This window comes from Mesoplodon mirus (assembly GCF_964341445.2).
Source record: "Mesoplodon mirus genome assembly, chromosome: 11".
NCBI lineage: Eukaryota > Metazoa > Chordata > Mammalia > Artiodactyla > Ziphiidae > Mesoplodon > Mesoplodon mirus.
The window spans coordinates 40,487,068-40,503,083 of NC_138987.1; the positions used below are offsets into that span (position 1 = coordinate 40,487,068).

Below are 16,016 nucleotides of genomic sequence, written 5' to 3' on the forward strand. Positions count from 1 at the left end.
AACTCAGCACTGTACCCCAGCCTGTAGCTCTGCGTGGCATACCCAAGCCCACAGCTTCTCTGGATCAACTTCCCCCAAAGAAACCCGTCTTTGCAATAGCTGCCTGCTCTCAGCCTCCCCGTATCACGGCGGCCACCCTGAGGGGCCAGGTGCATGATTCCTGGGGCCCTGCAGCGAAGGGGTTCACGTGCCGGCTGCCCTGCCCTCTGCTGGCATTAGGTTCTCTACCTGCTAAGTCAGCTAACACTGAGCCACCACATCTGAGCTTCCAAAATCCACAGTCACCACCTCTCCTTCTCCCTGGGAGGAGGGCCTCAGAGCTTCCTACCCCTCGATCGTCACGTAGTGAGGTTTGAAGAGGAAGCAACGATAAGCAGGCGTGCTCAAGTCTGCCCCACGGGCACTCTGCAGGCACCGGACATCAAGGTGTCACAGCCGGGGTCAGTCCAGCTCCCTTACAAACAGCAACAGCGGCGCACCCGAAGCTGCAGCCCACGGAGCTGCCAAACCAGCCGGGCCTGGGGTCCTGCAGGCCCCTCACCAGGGGTGGGACGTGCTAACCCAACAGACACTGAGAAGGCCTCCAGGACACTCCCCTTGGAAAGGAAGGAGCAAAGGGAGCCGCTCTCCTTGAGCACCTCCCCGTCCTGGGAACATTCACATGGGCTGTCTCAGGTCCTGAGACAATCCTGACACTCAGGGGACACGGAGCCCCACACGGACAGGCACAGCTCCCGTCTCAGGCTGCAAGTGGATGGGAACCAGGCCAAGAGGCCCATGCTGGCTCACACGAGTGCCCTGCAGGCCCCCAGGGACAGCTGAGGACAGTGCCCAGCGCCCCCAGGTGCTGTGCCAGGAGCTCACATGGCCCTTCCCCATCTGAGCCACACAGGCCGCTCAGCGGCCTCTGCCACCACATCTCACACACGACAAAGCAGACTTGGAGGCGAACTGCCTGGGGCCACAGACGCGAGTGGGCCGTGAACCCAGGACCCAGAACAGTCTGACTCCAGAACCAGAGTGCTTCAACACACCACAGCACACGCAGATATGCACACCACGTCCATGTGCCCCCCCACATATACACAGACACCACACGCATGCAGCACACACACACACACAGACACCACACCCATATACCATACACACACCACACACATGCACACAAACACACACACACCACACACGGCTCACAAAGCAAGTGGGCAGCAAAACCAAGGCCACAAGCCACACGTTCTCATTTCCAGGCTAAAGCTCTAACCTCAGACCCCACCACTTGCCAGCTGGGGATGGAGCAAGGGTGAGACAGAGGGAGGAGGGGCTGGACCCTGGAAAGTGAGCCTGGCCTGTGCTCTGGGCCCTGCTGGACACAGAGGGGAAACAGGCTTGGCCACTGGGTGTGACTGTCCCTCCTGTGGGACGATGTCAGATGCTGTGACACAGCTGGACCAACAGCCAGGTGGAGAGGCTGCCCATCTCCAGACAGCCCTGGCTGCCACAGTCCCTGCTGCTGAGGCCTGGCAATCTGGGGCCCACATTCCCAGCCCCGCTCTGCAGTGACTGTGGGGGCCTGACGAAGTCACCAGGCTCCAGCCTTCAGTTTCCTTAGGGTGAAATTCTCCCGGGCCTTGAGCTCTCGGGTTCCCGGGTTCAGAGATGCGGACACACACTCAGGACCCCGCACACAGGCCCCTACCGAGAGGCTGCCGACCCCTCAGGCAGAGCGGGCGGCTCCCCCAGGAGGCAGAGGCCCCACCTCCAGGAAGGTCTGGGAAAGTCTGGGAAGGCTCCTCTTAAACAGCAGCCTTCGACCTGGGACCCGAAGGACAGGAGCATGGACCAGTGAGATGTAGCACGTCGGGGAGGGGCTGGGTGTACAGCGGTAGGAGTCCCAGTTCTCCACCCTGTGCCATCCACACTGTCTGCCCTGAGACTTCACAGCCCCTCCCAGAAGAGGGTCCCCATGATCGCGGGCACGGCAGGGACTGGCTGTAGCCAATGCAGGGAAGCGAAGGCACAGAGCTTTGCACGTTCCCACTTGCTCTTCTGTGCTTCTAGCATTGCCAAGGGAAGGACATTCCCAGGCTAGCCTCCTGGTCCAGGGACACCTGAATGAGAACCGCCCCAGCCACGACCAGCCTGCCGCAGGGCCCCCAGGCAGCCCGCAGATGCACGGGCTGAGATCAGGACGGCGGACTCTGGGCTACAGTAATAACCGCTGTCTTTAGGTGCTGAGTCTGGGCGGTCTCTTACGCAGCCACGGGCAGAAAATGCTCCAGGTGGAGCCGAAATGAAAGAGGAGAAATGAAAATAAGGGCTAGCAGCGTATCAGGGCTTTCCGCGCCCATCACCACGTCCGGTCCTCCCAACAGCCCAGCAAGACATCACCCCACCTGAAAAGGAGCACACCGAGATTCAGGAAGGCTGAGCGCCTTGCCCCAAGTCGGATTCGGGCTGAGGTCATTACAACGCCTCCTCCAGCAGACCCTGTCGGCGCCCACCATCCACCTCGGCACCCTGGAGCGCGGTGGGCAGACCCCACACGAGGAGGTCCTGCACCCGCTCTCCCTGGGCCCCAAGCACCCTCCACTGCTGGGAGGCGGGAGCTGACGGGTGAGGCCCGGCCCCCACCTCTTTAGGGAGACCCCCGTGCTGTGCCCACCCATCTCCCGAGGGCACCGCTCCTGGCTTCCTCTTTGCCGCGCCTCCTGAGACCACCTCCCACCTCACTCCTCCGCGCCGAGCCTCGCTTCCAGGTCTCCAGGCCCCAGGCTCACCCCCTCCCCGTGCTGGGCCTCGCCCCTCCCATGGGGGAGGCAAGACCACGTGGGCACGAGCTTCAAGAGGACACATCTGAAATCCCGGCTCGGCCGCTTCCTGAGGCCTGGACCCCAGGATGACTCAGCCCCTCCCAGCAGGTCTGCCCACCGCACCCCAGGGGAGGACCGCCCACAGATCAAACGCCAGGACCCACGTGCTGGGGCCCCGGAGCCAGCCCCCGTGGGCTCTGTCCCCAGGACCCGGGCCCGCTTCTCCTCGGGCCTCAGTTCCTCACCTAATAAGGGACATCTCTGACCGTGAAGCTCTGAGGATGACAGGAGCCCCCCGCCCCCGTCCCCGGCACAGAGACGGGCCACTCTCTCAGCTCCCAGTCTGCCTGAGGCTTGAGAAGGATCAATGCAGACTCAAGCAACTGTACCATCACCCAGACCACAGCCTGCCGCTGGTGGGAGTGGGGGGCCCAGGAGACCCTGGCTCATCCCAGGCTGAGCTGAGCCTCACGAGACCCACCTGGAAGCCCACACCTCTCTGGCTCTCCAGCCCCTCTGGAAATGACTTGTTTCGCTTCCGGAAAACCCCAGGAAGTCTGCAAAGCATGTTTCGGGGGGGCTTCTGACTCCTGACAGCCCCTGCACTTGCCCTAACGTGCTCCAGAAGCCCCAGCTGGGTCCCCACCCCCTGCTAACACCTGCTGTCCGACCCCCCAGAAGCTGAAGACACGCCCACCGCCTCACCTGACCATCAGGACAGCAGGAAGCAGTGCCACCCCAGCCAGGGTGCAGAGAGCTGGGAGGAGCGCGGCCCGACACTAACCGGCAATGGCCAGACAAGCTGCCAGACCCCACCTGACTCAAGTCCGTCAGAGAGCTGAAGCTGCGGGCAGCCAGGAGGCTGGAATCCCAGGAGGACGGGCCAGGAGGAGGAGAAGCCAGGCGCCACGCACGCAGGAAAGAAGAATCCAGGTGGAATTTCTACAAAGTGCAAAGGCTGACTGCGGGCTTGCAGAGCAAGAGACACAAGGAGAGAGCTGGCACCAAGCAGACTCTCCTCTGCTGACCTACTAGGCGCTCGTGAGAAAGACGAGGGGTGGCAGGGTGGGGACAGCGTTCCTCAACATCATGGCTCCAGGAAAAGGAAAGAAACCTGCTGGGACTCTTCTCCTCTATGGGAAGAATGCATTAAGCCACTGGGGGAGGGGCAGCAAAACCTGTTACCCCCCAGGGCACTGGTGAAGACCCAACACGGCTGGAGACTGGGTGAAAGAAAAGAACTCTGCCCCTGTGGGAGAGGTAGGAACTTGCCCCTGGGCTCTGAGACCCCCAAATGCTGAAAGAGGAATGTGAAACTCTTTCCTGCGCAAGACCCACCATCAAGGCAGAGCTGGCTGCCACTAAGGGGCATCACTGAGAAAGCCCCACCAAGACCCAGGAACCCAGAGTCTGCCTAAGGCCTGCAGCTGGACCAGGTGACAGAGGACCTCCCCCTCAAAACCTTCCCCTCTCAGCCAGCAACAGAGCAACAAGAAACAGCAGTCCACACCTGAGGTAGGGGACAGGGTGTGGGGAGAAACCCCTCGGAGACTCAGACCAAAAGCTGAGGGTAGGGCAGAAACACTGAGGAAAGACCCTCTGGAAACTCAGCTTCCCAAGCGAAGCACAAGGTGATGCTATAGGAATTAAAACCAGTCATCACTCAAGTGCCCAGGGGAACAACAGAACCCAACACAGCCCTACTCCTACCAGACTGACTCACCACCTACACTAATGGCAAGAAAAGCCAGGCCCATTTCCAAGCATAAATACAACTGACTCCAATCTCTAATGTGGGCACACTGTGTCCAGCATTAAATCAAAAAGTACTACACATTAAGAAAAGGAAAGAAAAAAAAATTTATATATATATATATATATATATATATATATATATATATCCCAGTCAAGAGACAAAACAATCAACAGAATCAGACTTTAAAATTAATCTGATTAAAATTTTAAAGGATTTCATGGAGAAGGTGGACAAAATGCATAAACAGATGAATATTTCAGCAGAGAGATGGAAACTATCGAAACAATGAGACACTAGAGGAAAAATAAAAACACAATAACAGAAATACAGAATGCTTTCAGTGAGTTCATCAGTAGACCTGACACAGTGGAAGAATCAGTTAACACATTACTGACCGGGGGATTTTTGCAGAAACTAACGTCTGTGGCCATAATACACCTCTGGTCAAAAATGTGTTGACCTGAAGATTGGTCAACAGAAATTACCCAAGCTGAAACACAAGGAGAAAAAAAGGGTGAAAAAATAGAATATACAAGAGCTATAGGATAGTATCAAACAATCTAACACATATGTAATTGGAATCTCAAAAGAAGAGAAGACAGAAGAAATATTCGTAGGGATAATGGCTGAGAATTCATCCAAAAGAAGGAAAGGCATCAAACCATAGACCCAAGAAGCTCAGAGAACCCCAAGCAGAATAAGCATCCCCCTCCCTGAAAAAATACATACCTAGACACATAATATTCAAGCGCTGAAAATCAAAGATAAAGAGAAAATCTTGAAGGCAACGGGGGGCGGGGGGGGGGCAGGGAAAAAAGGTCCATTCCAAAAGGAACAAAGAATCACAGCTGACTTTTCAACAGAAGCGACGCAAGCCAGGAGACATTGGAGTGGCAGCTCTAAAGTGCTGAAAGGTAGGAGGGAGGCACAGGAGGACGTTCAGTCCCACAGTGAACAGATGAGAGGAGTTCAAAAACGGGAAGTCCTCATCAGGTAATCAGAGGGAAGGAAAAGGAGAGGAAGGGAGGGGAGGGGAAGAGCACACCAGACAGAGGGAAAAAGAAGCAGGCGTGTTCAGACAGTCCTATGTGGCTGGTGAGAAAGGGGGCAGAACAGGTGAAATCAGACCACAAGACGATGGGTTACGGAGTGGAGTTTACCGTGGACTGAAGGCAATGGGGAGTCAGTGAAGAGGTGCAATGAGGGACTGCCCGAGGTCAGGTCTGTGTTTCTAAGAGGTCACTTCCGCTGCAGAGGGAAAGGTGAACCAAGGGGGGAGGCCACTCAATAGTCCAGGTGAGAGAGGAAGAGTCCCAAGACTGTCTCGAGGGCTGAGGGGGTAGACGGACCTGAGAGCTTACCGGGTGCAGGAGCCACGGAAGCAAAGTAACAAAGAGCATGTGGGGGGGGTGGAGTGCGGAGAAGTTGTCACTGTCTAGGAGGAGTGAGAAATGAGAAGCCCGGATGAGACCCTGGAGCTCAGAGTGGGGCCAGGGGTCTCTTCCTGTTCCACTGGTATCACAGAGATGCTCCTCCCGGAGGCCCTGCGCCTTCCTCCAGAATCCTGTGGGTGCCTCTCGAGGCTCTCTCTCCCAAGCCCCGTACAGTGACGAGAAGAACGTTCCCCTGGCCAGCCCAGGCACTAGGACTTGCCACCTCCTTCCCCAATTCCAAGCCCTCTTCATTATGTGCAAACATAGTGAGTAAGAGCAAAGGGAAGGAAGAGGGAGGAGGAAGGGAGAGGGGAGAGGGGAGAGGAAGTCGGCAGTTATCCTGCACAAACCTCCTGGTACCTCTTCAGGCCTCTGCACGCTCTCCCAGGAGGCAGGGAACTGAGTGCTGGGTTGGGGAGCACTCATCACCCTGTGTAGCTGGAAGGGAGGGACGGTCACCCTGATCTTGGCACAAACGTGAGCTCAGGGTGGGTGACAAGTCCCTCCCTGAAACCTTGCAGCCTGCTTCCTGATCCGCATTTGAGACCAGTCTCCTCCCCAGACTGTGGGAAAGTGCCATGTGACAACTGCATGTGAAAACCTGGGGAGCGTCTGGCACAGAATGGATGCTGGGTGGGCGCCGGTTCCCATCCCCACTGTCCCTCTGCCAGCTCTTCCTGTGGCTGCTTCCTCTCCACCGTCTACAAGTGAAAACTCTACACTCACATGCTGATACCGCCCTTTCCCCTCACTGGGCCTGTTTCTATCCAAAAAAGGAAACAGTCACAAGAACACGGGACTGTTCTGAGGCTCAAACAAGGGAGGGGGAGTAGCTGTGATTGCTAATCCCACCTGCCCTCATGGCTGGCTCCCTGCCCACCTCCCCCACCTCCTCCATGCAGGCCCCCAGTGGTCCTCCTCCTGCCTGAGCCCTCCTTCCTGGGCCCCTGACCTGACCCTGGGAATGACCACCCCGGCCTGTCAGACAGCTTTCGGCATCAGGGGCCTGGCTTCCCAGTGTTACCGCAAGCTCCCTGAGGACAGCGTCACCTCATTCATGACACTTCCCAAGGCCCCCTCTCCCGGGCATGGTGACACACACAGTCAAAGAAAATGAAGAGCTCTGCCAGCCTGGGGCCTGTGAGCCTCCCCGCCCCAGGGTGTCTAACATTTAAGACTTACATGAACCCATCAGGCCCAACCCTCTCATATTTCATGAGCAAACTGCAGTCGCACAGTGACAGGGCTAGAGCTGGCACCAGATGCTCCCCCCTCCCCAGCAGCAATGCACTGCTTCCCTCCTCATCAGTGACAGGAGAACGAGGATGCACTTCAAGACAGGTGGGAACCAAAAGGAAAAGAAAGTCAGGAGGTGGGCGCTCTGGCCGAGCCACGGAGCATGTTCCAGAGCCAGTCTCCGTGACCTTGGGGACCCCGGGGACAGACACGTGACGTCTCCCAGACACAACGGGGTTCAACACTCAACATCCTGGGACCAAAGAGGCTATAAGAATGCATGACGATCAACAAGCAACCATGAGGAGGGTCCCCCTCGGAAGGCACAATGGGCTCCCACTGCTGGCGTCGCGGTGTGAACCTGCGCCGTCCGGCAGAACTTCCGTGAGGATGGAAATAGCTGATATCCCATCCGTGCTGTGCAACACGAGAGCCGCTAGCCACTGCGGCTCCTGAGCTCGTGAAATGTGGCGACTGCCACTGGGGAACTGAATCTCTAATTTTATTTCATTTCAATTCATTAAACTTCAATACCCACCTGTGTCTAGAGGCTCCTGTATCAGACAGCACAGTCCTAACCTGTCACCCGAACTCAAACGTCAGAAACACAAAAAAGTTCTAGAAGTAGTGGAGTGCTGTGGGAAAAAAGCAGGATCCACTTACTACTACCTTTACCACCGGACGTCCCCTGTCCTGTGAACCCCAGTTCCCCACCAGAGAGGGTAGGGTGGACAAGGGACCCTGGGGCCACCTGCAAGTTCACTAAGACCTTGTAGACTTGGGCACTGGAAACCCAAGGGGCCCCGTGGTCCCCTGCAAGGCAAGGGAAGGGGCCTCTGCTAGTCCTGACTACTCGCCCCAGTCCCAGCACCAACCACCCTGCAGCTGCCTGTCCCCCAGTGGACTGAGCGCTCACTGAGGACAGGCACCAGATGGGACGCTTCTCTGCACCCCCGGCACCTAGGAAAGCGTCTGGGCACCGCGGGTGCTCAGGGAGTGAAAGCTGGCATCAATAGCACGAGGCTTTCCTGTGCTTACGGTACATCCGGGACGGGAAGGAGCCCTCGCCCATCATCTCATTCATCCTCACAGCCACCGGCAAGGCACTGAGGTGGTCTCTCCTATCCCCGAGGAAAGCCCAGCTCAGAGGGGTGATGTCATTTGTCCATGCAGCAGGTAAGTAGCACAGCTGTGTTCAAACCCAGGCCTTCCAGCTCCAAAGCCAGGCTCTTAATCTCTAAGCACCAGTGCCTCCTACAAATCCACTCCTGGTGGGGAGGAGAAGGGGGGGAGGGAAGGGACGGGAAGGAAAGGAAGCGTGAACTGGTCCACCTGAAGTTCATGTGACTCAGAGCAGTGACAAAAACCCTAAAATCCCAAAGTGTCCTGAGACCTCCATCCCAAAGCGCACAGAGAAGGTGGGAGCCTCCCTCTGCCTTGAGGCCTGAGTCTGGTTGCCCTCCTCTGGAGGGGAAGGGGCAAGGCTGGCTGCGGACCAGGGGACCTGACTAGACTGACTGTCCTTCAGCAGCTGTGTGACTCTGAGCAAGTTCCTGCCTTCTCTGAGACTGTGGATTAACATGGCAGAGCACCTGGCACACGGGACTTGCCAAGGGGCTGCTTCATCGTTCCTAGGGCATCCCAGGTCCCATCGCAAAGTGCGAATGGCCTGTGTTCAAAGTAACAGTCGCTCCAAGGATCCCAGAGCCAGAGTCGCCTCTGCAACTATGCAATTTATGATGTGGATTTCACAGCAGGGGAAACAGGGGCTCAGAATCACCCAAGGGCAACGACTTGGGAGAACCCAGATCCTGCCCCCCAGACTGCCCCTCCTGCTGCATCAGCTGCCACTGGAGATGACTTCCAGGGCCCTCCTCCTCTGGTTGAGAGAAAACCTTTCAGGCAGATTTTTGGGACCAGTTCTTCAGCCCCCTTCCAGATCATTTCGTGTAATGAACTTTACAGGCGGTGTGGGTTGGGGGAAGGGGGGATCCTCAGAAGCACTGGTTTCAGCTAGTGCAGGTCATCCTTCCTGAGAAAACTTCTCATCTATCCTGTCACCATCCCACAAACTGGATGAGAAGGATGGACTGGGCCAAGGTCAAGAACCAGGAAGAAAGCAAAAAAGGAACAGAAGATACTGGCCTACACAAAACCCAGGACTCTGCCTCTCCTTTACTCCTGGGCTCGTGGTCAGCTCAAACAAGCCTCATACCGGGCATGTGAGCTTGAGCACGTCACTTCACCTCCCAGAGCCTCCGTGCCCGACCTGTGAAAGGGGAGACCGCCTCTGATCAGAGAGCTCTGAAGGGAGTTTGCTGTGATGACGAACACACACAGAGCGACAAAGCACGGCAGGTAGTCAGCTATGCAGTTACTACTGTCATTACTCCTGGCTTACACATAGTTCTAACAAGGGAGTCTTCAGGTTGCCCAGCCCTCAGGTAGAAGGTAAAAGATAAAAGGAGCAGGCAGGGGGCAGACGGACAAACAACGAGGGCCTGGAAAGGTTATGAGGTCTGTGGAAAAAAATTTTTAAGTTTCAAAAAGGAGGCTCTCTAGGGCTCTGTGCAAAGGGACCCCACACAAGGATCTCTGGCCACCGTTGGATTCTCCGTCACCAAAAGAAAGAGCCACATGTTTACTCTCCTTGTGAAAAACTCTACGATATGTTTTTGTTTGTCTCTGAAAGATGCAAGTTACAAACATGATGTGAGTTTTGGTTACCTAGAAAACTTCCTTAAACCTACACCCCATTCCCCATCGAGGTGCCCAGAAAGAACCCCAGCAGGCCCCCAGTGCAGGGCCCCTCTAAAGGATCCCCCAGAAGCCCCAAGTACATGCTTTTCAACTAAGCTCTAAGCCTGGTCCTCCCCAAGCCTGCCAGCTACTTAACTTCTCACCCTCCATCTCCTTGCCATGAAATGGAGGGAGAACACAGAACCACAACTGCTCATGTGCAATTCTGAAATCCTCAAGAGCGCCCCAAACCAAGTTTTTCGCAATTCATGTGGAGGCAAACCCTGCCCTAAACTAACATGAGACAATTTTTAGTCTTTATTGATCCCACTTAACATGAGGGTCCAAAGTACAGCGCCACCACACCCAGCTGGAAGGGGGCGGGTGTCTTACATGTAGGAATGGTATCTGTGGCTCTAAAATCTGACCAATTCTGAATCCCCATACCTCCTTCCTTTCCTTCTTCCCAAGGATGGCTCAGCAGCACCTCTAGACTTTTCCCCACCCTCCACTGACAGCCCCTTCTCCAACCTTCCTCGGAGGACTGGGCCTATTCCTCGGGCGTCTGGGACCCTGCCCAGCTGCGACAGCCAAGTGTACAGCTCTTCCTGCAACCTACCACCCTGCTCCTCCAACACGACCTCCAGGCTGCCACCCTCCACACCAGGCGTCAGACGCACTGCACTGTCTGGATTCAGGCGTCTCCCTGCCTCTCCAATTCAGCGGCAGCAATCGAAACCCGCAGGAACGCTCAAACAGGAAAGCTGCTTCTTTTCCCTACAAACCTCAGAAGGCAGTACACGATAATCTCTTATATCAGGTCCCGGGCACAGACCAGCCTGGCTTTAAATCTCTGCTCTGCCACTCATCAGCTGTGTGACCTTGGGCAAGCAACTTCCCCTCTCTGAGCCTCAGTGCCTAGACTGTAAAGTGGGGATGATCACCTCTACCTTACACGGTTGTCATGAAAATGACATCAGTTAATGCTAGGAAATGTGAATGCCCTGGGTTCTGCCCGACACCAGGGTGATGGAGGCGGCCCTGAAACAGGGGAACACACCAGGCACGCATTCCGGGCACGGCCAGTCCCATCCCCCACCCTGTGCCCACGCAGGAAATGACGGACGCACACAGCCCTGATGCCCGTTTTATCCCCTTCCCCAGATCACCACCAGGACTCTGCACTCATCAAAGGCTGAACCGGGCCCAGGAACAGAGAGGTTAAGTGACTGTCCAAGGTCACACAGCCAGCTGGACAACGGGAGGGGAAGCAGAGAAGCGTGGTGGGCCTGGGCCTATCCTCCTGGCAGCTCCTGCCAAACTGGCTCCATCCCCACGGACGCTAGCTGGCCATGGACACCGGGGCCCACCTCCAAAGACTGGTTTCGCCAAACGCGGGCCGACCACCCCCCACCCCACCCGGTCGGGCTCTGGGCACCGCGCCCTCGCCCTCCGCCCCCGACGGGAAGCCCCCGGCGCTGGCGCATCGTCTACGCGGGCGCGCCGCAGAGCCGGGCGGGGTCTGCCCGGGGCTCACCGGACTTGGGGTAGGTGACGATCCACACGTCGCTGGGCCGCACCGGGAAGTTGGCGATCTCCTCCATCTTCCCGCGGCAGAAGGGCGGTAGCCGCACGCCGTGGAACTCGAAGTACTTGCTCTCGAACTCGCCCGGCGTGCTGGGGGTCTCGGCCTCGCTCTCCGCCATGCCGCCGCCACCACCCGGCCCCGCAGCCGCGCCGCCCGCTCCCGGCCCGCGCCCCTCACCCGCGCCCGCTCCCGCCACCCTCAGCCGCCGCGCGGCGCTCTGCAGGCATGACGTCACGGCGCCGCCCGGCCCGCGCCCCGCCCCAACCGGCGCTGGCGAAGGCACTCCGTGGCCGTGACGTCACGACGCCGCGGCGCCCAAGCCGGCGTGGAAGCTGCGCTCCGCGGGTATGACGTCATGGCCCCCGCCCGACGCGCGCCGGCTGCCCTCCTCAGACTTGCTGTAGTGGCGCCTCCGGGCTCGACCCGCCCCACACCCGGCAGCAGCCACCCACCCGCCCCGAGGGCCGACCAAGACCTCTGTCCGCCGTCCTCCTCCCAGCCCTCCGTCCGCATCACCTCCATCACGCGTACATTTACCAACCTAGTGACTCCGTCATTCAGCGAGCGTTCAACACAGAAACATTCCAGCTAGAAGTGACCTTAAAGATTAATTCATTTATTCAACAAATATTTAGGGAACATCCGATCTGTACCAGACTCTGGTCGAGGTTCCCGACCAGTGAGACTGGCAAAAGCCTAGCCCTCTTGGAGCTTACATTTGTGAACAACCGAGATAATTTCAGATCGTAATGGGAGCTGTGAATAACATGCTTCACAATACGCTGAAGGCAGAAAGGGGGCTGTTAATTGCAGATTCCCAGGGCCAAGCTGCAGACCTCGGGATATCCAAGGCTCTTGGGATAGTGCCCCGCAAATCTGCATTTAAAAAGTACTTCTTATGCAGACCACATTTTGAGAACAACAGGATTCTATAGAGGCTTTAGTACAACCCCTCATCCATTCACTCAAGAAACAGACGCAGGCATACCTAATTTTATTGTGTTTTGCAGATGTTCTGTTTTTTACAAATTGAACGTTTGTGACAACCCTGCATTGTCAAATGATGGTTAGCAATCTTTAGCGATAAAGTATTTGTTAATTAAGTCATGTACATTCTTTTTTTATAAAAAAAATTATGCTATTGCACATTTAATAGACTACAGTACAGTGTAAACATAATTCGTGTGACTGGCTTTATTGCAGTATTTACCTCATTGCAGTGGTCTGGAACCATTCCTGCAATATCTCTGAGGTATGCCTGTATTAAGCACCTACTGTATGCCTAGGGGAACACAAAGATGAAAATGATAATGTCCTGGTCTAATTCTCTGAGGTTCAGTGTCCCTGGCTTTGAAAAGGGAACAATAATCTCTACCTCTAGGTACTGTAGTTGAGAGGACAGAGAAAACTACACCAGCAAGAATCCAGAGCAGAGCAGGTGGACAGGACCTACTTGCTCTCTCTCCTTCTTCCCCTGGACTGAGACACTTGCAGTCAGGCAAGGGAGCCACACACGTGGGCTGAGAGGCGTGGGCCACATGTACACGGTGGATGGAGAGAACAAGCAGAGCATTAACTCACCCGTGCCCCCTGCAGTGGAAGCACAGAGCCCTAACCACTGGACCGCCAGGGAAGTCCCGAGGATGTCTTTACAAAAATGAAAGAGAAGATTCCAAGCACCAAGACATTGTTAAGAACAATTAGGTAATGGCACAGAGACAGGTAGCCAAAGGCTAGAGGAATTGAGGGAATGAATAAGCTGATGTTTCAGATGAGGTTTCACTATGGAAGAGCAAGGAAGAACCCTTTTGCTCTTTTTAGATTTTGGGGTCTAAGGTATTGACATGAATTTATTATTTGAAAAACTATCTATTTCTTATCTTTGCTGAAAAGGCCTTTAGGTTCTGTATTCCAGCAATACTAGGCACAGTCAGTGTCCAAATCTTGGTTTCTAAATACTTCCCACCAAAAGGAACCAGGGTTTCTTGGAGAAAAGACTAATTCCACAGCTGGGCAAAGAAAGTACAAGATGAGCCTAAAATATCTTTTGGGGCAAAAAAAATAAGAAGAAACTGTTAAAAATGTTGGGAATAGGTCAAAAGAACACAGGAGCTAGTTTGAAAGATCAAATTAGGAGCACTTTGCACATGTTAGACAAGAATTGGAAACAATTCAAATGTCCATCAACATTAGGCTGGATAAATTGTGATATATTCATACAATGGAATTCTTACTACACAGTGATTTAAAAAAAGAATTACTGGTATATGCAACAACACAGGTGAATTTCACAGTCAAAATGATGAGCAAAAGGAGCCAAACACAAAAGGCAATATGTTATATGATTCCATTCATATACAATTCAAGGACAAACAAAACTAATCTACGGTCAGAGGTCAGAAAAGGGTTTAATTTGGGGCAGTGGGAGGGGGTTGACTGGGAATAGACACAAGAGTACCCTCCAGAGTATTGGAAACATTATATCTTGCTCTCAGTGATGGCCACAAGGTGATATAGGCATAAGTATAGATGAATATAGATGTGGATATAGATACAGATGCAGACACAGGGTCTGCTTCACGGTCATGCAACCAGGGGAGTCAGAAGTGCCCTGCACTTGGGGTTTAATGCTCTGTGTGTGGTCAGCATCTTAAAATTCTTAATAATTTTATCTTGGAACTTGTGCTTTATAAGTGAAGTCTGATGGACAATGAGGTGTGTGCTGAGGGCTTGGAGCCTTGGCTCATGGGAGGTCCCACCTCCTGCCACCTTCCAAGGTCTTGACTGCCCACTCCTCTGTTCTCTAGCATCCCAACCCTGTGGCCATGGGGACTTGGGGCCAGCGCCAAGAGGGTCAGGTCTGATGTTGACACCCCATGGCATCTCAGAGTGGGGCATGATAGAAACCATCCCTGCCTTCTCTGTCCTAAACTGGCGGCACCCCAGGACATTTGGTGGATGAATCAACAAAGATGAGCCTCTCTCCCACCATCAATTCAGGTATCCATTTCTCTGGTGGGGATGTTGCAATTCCCTTGGGACATCAGGCCAGTGGGAAGGGGTGATGCCTGGCTTGAGGTCTTCGCTCCCAGCCAGGGCAAGATGCGTCAGCCCCACAGCTGACAGGAGGACATGGGCAGCCAATGGGCTGCTCTGGAAGTCATGGGCTGGGTCCCCCAAGCTCCTGTGAAGGTCTGCAGGTACCCCGTGAATACCCCAGTTTTGGAGAGAGTGGCATTAAATAGAAAATTAAAAACACCATGACAGGCTGAGAGATTGTGGAAGAAAGCAAAAAGTTTTATATTTTAGTAATTTTAATGGCATGTTTTAATGCCATTACATTAATGGCCCTACATTTTAATCTTGCACTGGGACCTGCAAATTATGTCCTATATAGTTGTACATGTAAAAAAAGTATTGAGGCGTACACAAGATTTGTGTATGTACTTTGTACCTAAATAACAATTTACTTTGTGTATGCATATATGTACTTAAGCTAAACAAAAATATTTTTAATGGGTATACGTTAAAATGAATTAGGAAAGGAACCGTGGGAAAAAAAGAACTTCCATACTGAAACTAAGAAAAACAAATGAATGAATGAGGAAAAAAGAAAAAGGTCTTCTTTTCAGTAAAATGGCAACTAAGAAATATAGAAGGAATGATGGAGTTATCAAATCACCATTTTGCAGCCATAATAATAGTAATGAATCAGATAAGTATATCATGTGAAGCGAAAACCATCAATGGGTGAAGAATCGTCGGGGAAAATGTATCTTTCCAATCTACCCACATATTACTTATCAATAACAAAGGAAAAAGGATAACTTTATAGAGAAGAAATCTGGCAGACACCATCTTAACCAAATGATCAAAATTAACATCACTAGTTTGCATGGCAAACTGACACCTGTGCCTCCTGATATGATGTACTGAGAAGGACACAGAATCACTTATGTGGTTTTCCCACCAAAAATTCATATCCTGAATCTAATAATGAGGACAAAATACAAGACCTAAGCCAAAGGACAGTCTGTAAAACAACTGACCAGTACTCTTCAAAAATGTCAATGTCATGAAAGACAAAAAAAAAAAAGTTGAGAGAACTGTTCTAGATAAAAGGAGACTAAAGATAATTGACAAGGACGTTCCTGGGACAATTTGCAGCATATGAATATGGACTCTATATTAGCTGGTAATATTGTATTAATTTTAAATTTCATGAGTTTTAAAGCTGTACTGTGGGTATGTAAAAGAATGTTCTTTTTCTTGGGGGTTACATGCTGAAGTATTTGGGAGTGTATAATTATGTCTGCAAATTATTTTCAAACCGTTCTGCCAAAAAAAAAACCAATTATGACAGTATGTGAGTGCATGTGTATATATACATTGAGAGAGAAGGAAAATGTGGCAGATGCCACAGTTGGTGAATGTAGGTGATGGTATAATTTCAT

General features: G+C 53.4%; 1 protein-coding gene across 3 annotated transcripts in view; it reads right to left on the reverse strand.

The window, feature by feature from the left end:
* SULT4A1 (sulfotransferase family 4A member 1) overlaps positions 1-11,846 on the reverse strand; it is a 31,360-nt gene extending 19,514 nt beyond the window's left edge. For 2 of the 3 annotated variants that reach the window (XM_082634695.1, XM_082634696.1), the window contains exon 1: positions 11,512-11,845. In XM_082634695.1, coding sequence (XP_082490821.1) covers positions 11,512-11,680 — 169 coding nt within the window. In that variant the 5' untranslated portion in view covers positions 11,681-11,845. Of the gene's footprint in view, positions 1-11,511 lie in introns of all 3 variants that reach the window. The other variant, XM_082634694.1, reaches the window with a different exon arrangement.
* Positions 11,847-16,016: the final 4,170 nt, after the last annotated feature.